The following is a 3,629-nucleotide window of genomic DNA, read 5'->3' as shown; positions in this document are numbered from 1 at the left end:
GGTACCAACACTTTCACCCAAATTGACGCCATGAGGATGCACTTGAAGGTGTTAAGATATTCTAAAACCCCATTGATTGTGGCTCTCGTTTCAACAGTTACGTTAAGATTCAACAATGATGAAACTCAGTGCCGGATTTACCAATTTTCCGCCCTACGCCAGTTAAAAAATGCCGCCCTTAGGTTAGCTAGGTAAAAACAGCAATAAAACCAGAATTTTAAATTTAAATATTTATTTTCACAACTATATGAACTATAATAATATTATATTAGTTTTCGCCGGGATTTCATAGCCGCAAACGAGTTTATAATATTATCAAAATCTAAGCTTGTTGTCAAATCAGATTCTATCGTCAAAATTGTCAATGCATTTAATCGCTCTTGTTCCATTGTTGATCTTAAATACGTCTTTAATCGTTTGAGGGTAGAAAATGAGCGCTCCGCCGAACAAACTGTGACAGCCATAGCAACAAATATACGTAGGGCGATTTCAACGTTGGGGAAAACTGCTTCCAAATTGTATTGTCGAATGTGCGAGAGCATATTTGATAAAGTGCATTTTTCGTATTTTATGTCTGTTTCTTTTAACAGTTCCGAGAAATGCAAACATTCTGTTGGAAACGCATCCTCCAGATCGTCCTTATAACATTCCTGTAGGTACCTGGCACTTTTGATTAACTGTTCTTGCGAACTTTCTTTTATAACGTAAAAGAATCCAAATTTTTTGAAAACACTGTCATATGCTTCATATCTTTTGTTCAGTTCCATTGAAACCCTATCAAGTATAGAAAAATATGTGTCCACTTTTAGCTGTTCCCTTCCTGTCAGAATTGTGTCACCATCCCTATTTTCATCTGGGAAAAGTTTACGTCTCCGATTTCTTTGATGGTCATCATCCTATCTTTCATCCATAATATTTTTGGCTTTGTCAATGTACGTTTCAAACATGGCAGTATTTCGCAAAGATTTGACAAAATTTATCAATGATAAAAAGAGTCTAGTTACGTCGCCAGTATCGATATCGACGCCCTGAAGAGTTTTGTTGGTTTTATGGAAACGCTCTAATATCACTTCCCAAAAAACCGACATGAAGGCACATTCGAAACGGTTTAAGCGACGTTTAATCCCAGCTGCCTCCGTTCGAACCGTTGGTTTTTCTGAAACCGCTTCTTCAATTGTTGTCAAAGCATTTAAATAATTGCTCCAGCTCCCGCGTAAGCTCATTAAAGCATCATGGCGTGCAGACCATCTTGTTCCGTCGACCCGTTTTGGAACTTTAGCGCCGGGTTTTAAATTGGAAAGTAGAATTTCCCAACGACGAGTAGACGCCGAGAAAAAAGTATATAGGCTCTGCACCGTTTCAAAAAACCTTACAGCCTCTCCGGCACATTCGGCAGCGCAGACGCCAACCAAATTCAATGAATGGGCGGCACATGGTAGGTAATCAGCGAGCGGGTTGCGTTTCAAAATCCTTGCTTGTAAACCACTGTAACAGCCGGACATATTACTAGCGTTGTCGTAGGACTGACCTCGACAATGTTTTAATTCCAAATTGTGCTTCTCCAATTTAGAAATTACAGCATTTTCCATATCTTCAGATTTATGTCCCACATTTGGCAAAAAGCCAACGAAGCGCTCTACTGGTTTTCCATTTTCTGTAACATATCTGATGATTACGGATAATTGATCAATATGTGCCATGTCGGGTGTTGAGTCAATTATAATTGAATAGTATTTTGACTTTACAATTTCGGACATAATGTGATTCAGAACCTCAGTCGACATTAAGTCGATAAATTCTTCACATATTGTAGATGAGAGCTCCATGATATGAGCTCCAGACACATCATGAAGTTTCCGTTGTTTGGATTGCCGAATTTTTCAACTGTTCCTCTAAACGGTAAACCTCTGGAAGCCAATTTTTTAGTCACTGCAACCACCCGCTTTAACACTTTTCGCCAGTAATCTTCTTCGAGTCTTATTTGCTGACACAGCAATGAATCAATTTGGTTTTGCTTTTGTTGACGCCGCAATAAGGTTACTTGGGATTTGGCGTGTTCGTGGGGGTTTTCATGTAAATTCAAAATTTTATTTACATTACTCCAATCATTTACGCCATCAGTGGCCATTTTTGAGGTTCCTCCGAAAAGACGACATGGAATGCAAAACAGGGATTTCTTTGATGGTGAATATATTAAGTATCTACGAGGTTGTTCTTCCTCATTGGCAAGTTTCCGACGGAAAACGTTCTTAGTAAGATACCGTGTCTTATTGCCAATAACAGTTTTTGTTAGTGAAAAATCCTCATCTGTATTTTGGCATATTTCACTTGGTAAGGACAACAAATAATCGATAGTAGCATCGTTGGCCTTCCATTCGGCAGGGTCGTTACTGATAACTGCTTGTAAACATTGTGGATTTACTGAAGCTGATGCACATGCAGATGCTTCTATTTTAGATTCTGACCCTAGAACAATAAAATATGCGAATATGCGAATATGCCTCTAAACTAAAAATTTGCATTTTGATAATCGAAGATGGTATAATATTGTAAAACTTTCATAAATAAAATTTTACATCAAACATTTTTTTGTAACTCTACTAATTAAGGATTTATGAAGTCATTTCAAAATTGTAATTTTTTTATTTTCCCCCATATCATAAACGAGATGGTAATTTTAAAATTTGTGTTTACCGTTTTAAAGTTACCCCCAATGATTTTTTTTGATAGGACTAACAATTATTAACAGTTACGTACGAAGAAACGAAGATACCATATAAGTGTCGAAAATTGAGAAAATGATGTTTCATTTCAGCCCAAAATATACAGGGCAATCAGAATCAGGGCATTCCATTTAAATGAAAATTTAAAATATGCCAAAGAGCCAAAGAGATGCCCAAAGAGTCAAAGAGTAGCAATGTAGTTAAAAAACACATTTATTCACATAATGACATAATCGATACTCACTCTCACTTGGCTCCGTGTCCATCGCTTCCGCATTATCTGGTGGTATAGGTACAGCAGACACAGCAGTAACAGTCTCCGATTCCGAATCCGAATCATGTGTTTGCGCTTTGGAAGTTGTAGTTGTAGGTTTAATTAAAAAATAGTTGTTTAATTTTTTTGTTTTGTCTAAAACTGCATGAAGTTTTCTCCGCTTTTCCTCAGCAAGCGTCTTGTATTGCGCTCCACTTAATCGTTTTCAGCCGTCACTCATAGTGTTGAAAATTTTGCGACACTGGACTCGACACTTTAAACAGTTTAAACTAACTGACTGGGATGAACAATATTGAATATTGTTACGACTTTTACCCGTCGTATTTTCCGTGGGTTCTTCGTTCTTCAATAAACCAACAACTCACTTTAAAACTTTAAACTACTACTTTATTTCAACAAGTCCACTTATAAGTATAACAATACTTGCACTATTTACTAATATTTACAGATTTCTAATACTCAATACTCTTCACTCTTCTACTTCTTTACAAATAATAACTAATAACACTTACTTAACACTATCTCACTACTAAAACCACTCTGTCTAGCCAATCTGTCTGCTAGTCACTCTCTCACTCATATCTTCAACTGGCTGGTGATAGCACACAGCACACAGCTGTAACTGTTCGCTT

The 3,629-nt window shown here is 37.0% G+C and overlaps 1 protein-coding gene across 1 annotated transcript; it reads right to left on the bottom strand.

Annotated features, from left to right (window-relative positions):
* Nucleotides 1–743: 743 nt before the first annotated feature.
* On the bottom strand, nucleotides 744–3,178 carry LOC126887665 (zinc finger MYM-type protein 5-like). The gene is made up of 2 exons (XM_050655300.1): nucleotides 2,968–3,178; nucleotides 744–2,466 (listed from the first exon to the last, which is right to left on the bottom strand). Exons 1-2 carry the CDS (start codon nucleotides 2,987–2,989, stop codon nucleotides 1,784–1,786), a joined length of 705 nt encoding a protein of 234 aa, XP_050511257.1. The 5' UTR covers nucleotides 2,990–3,178; the 3' UTR covers nucleotides 744–1,783.
* Between the last annotated feature and the right edge of the window lie 451 nt (nucleotides 3,179–3,629).

This window comes from Diabrotica virgifera, chromosome 7 (genome assembly GCF_917563875.1).
Source record: "Diabrotica virgifera virgifera chromosome 7, PGI_DIABVI_V3a".
Classification (NCBI taxonomy): domain Eukaryota; kingdom Metazoa; phylum Arthropoda; class Insecta; order Coleoptera; family Chrysomelidae; genus Diabrotica; species Diabrotica virgifera.
This window is presented reverse-complemented; position numbering and strand designations above follow the sequence as displayed.

Bases quoted from the DNA above. Each gene is read 5' to 3' on its own strand.
- LOC126887665 (XM_050655300.1), bottom strand. From the start codon at position 2,989: ATGGACACGGAGCCAAGTGAGA. The intron at 2,467-2,967 runs GTGAGTATCGAT...TTATTGTTCTAG, and splicing joins GGACACGGAGCCAAGTGAGA to GGTCAGAATCTAAAATAGAA.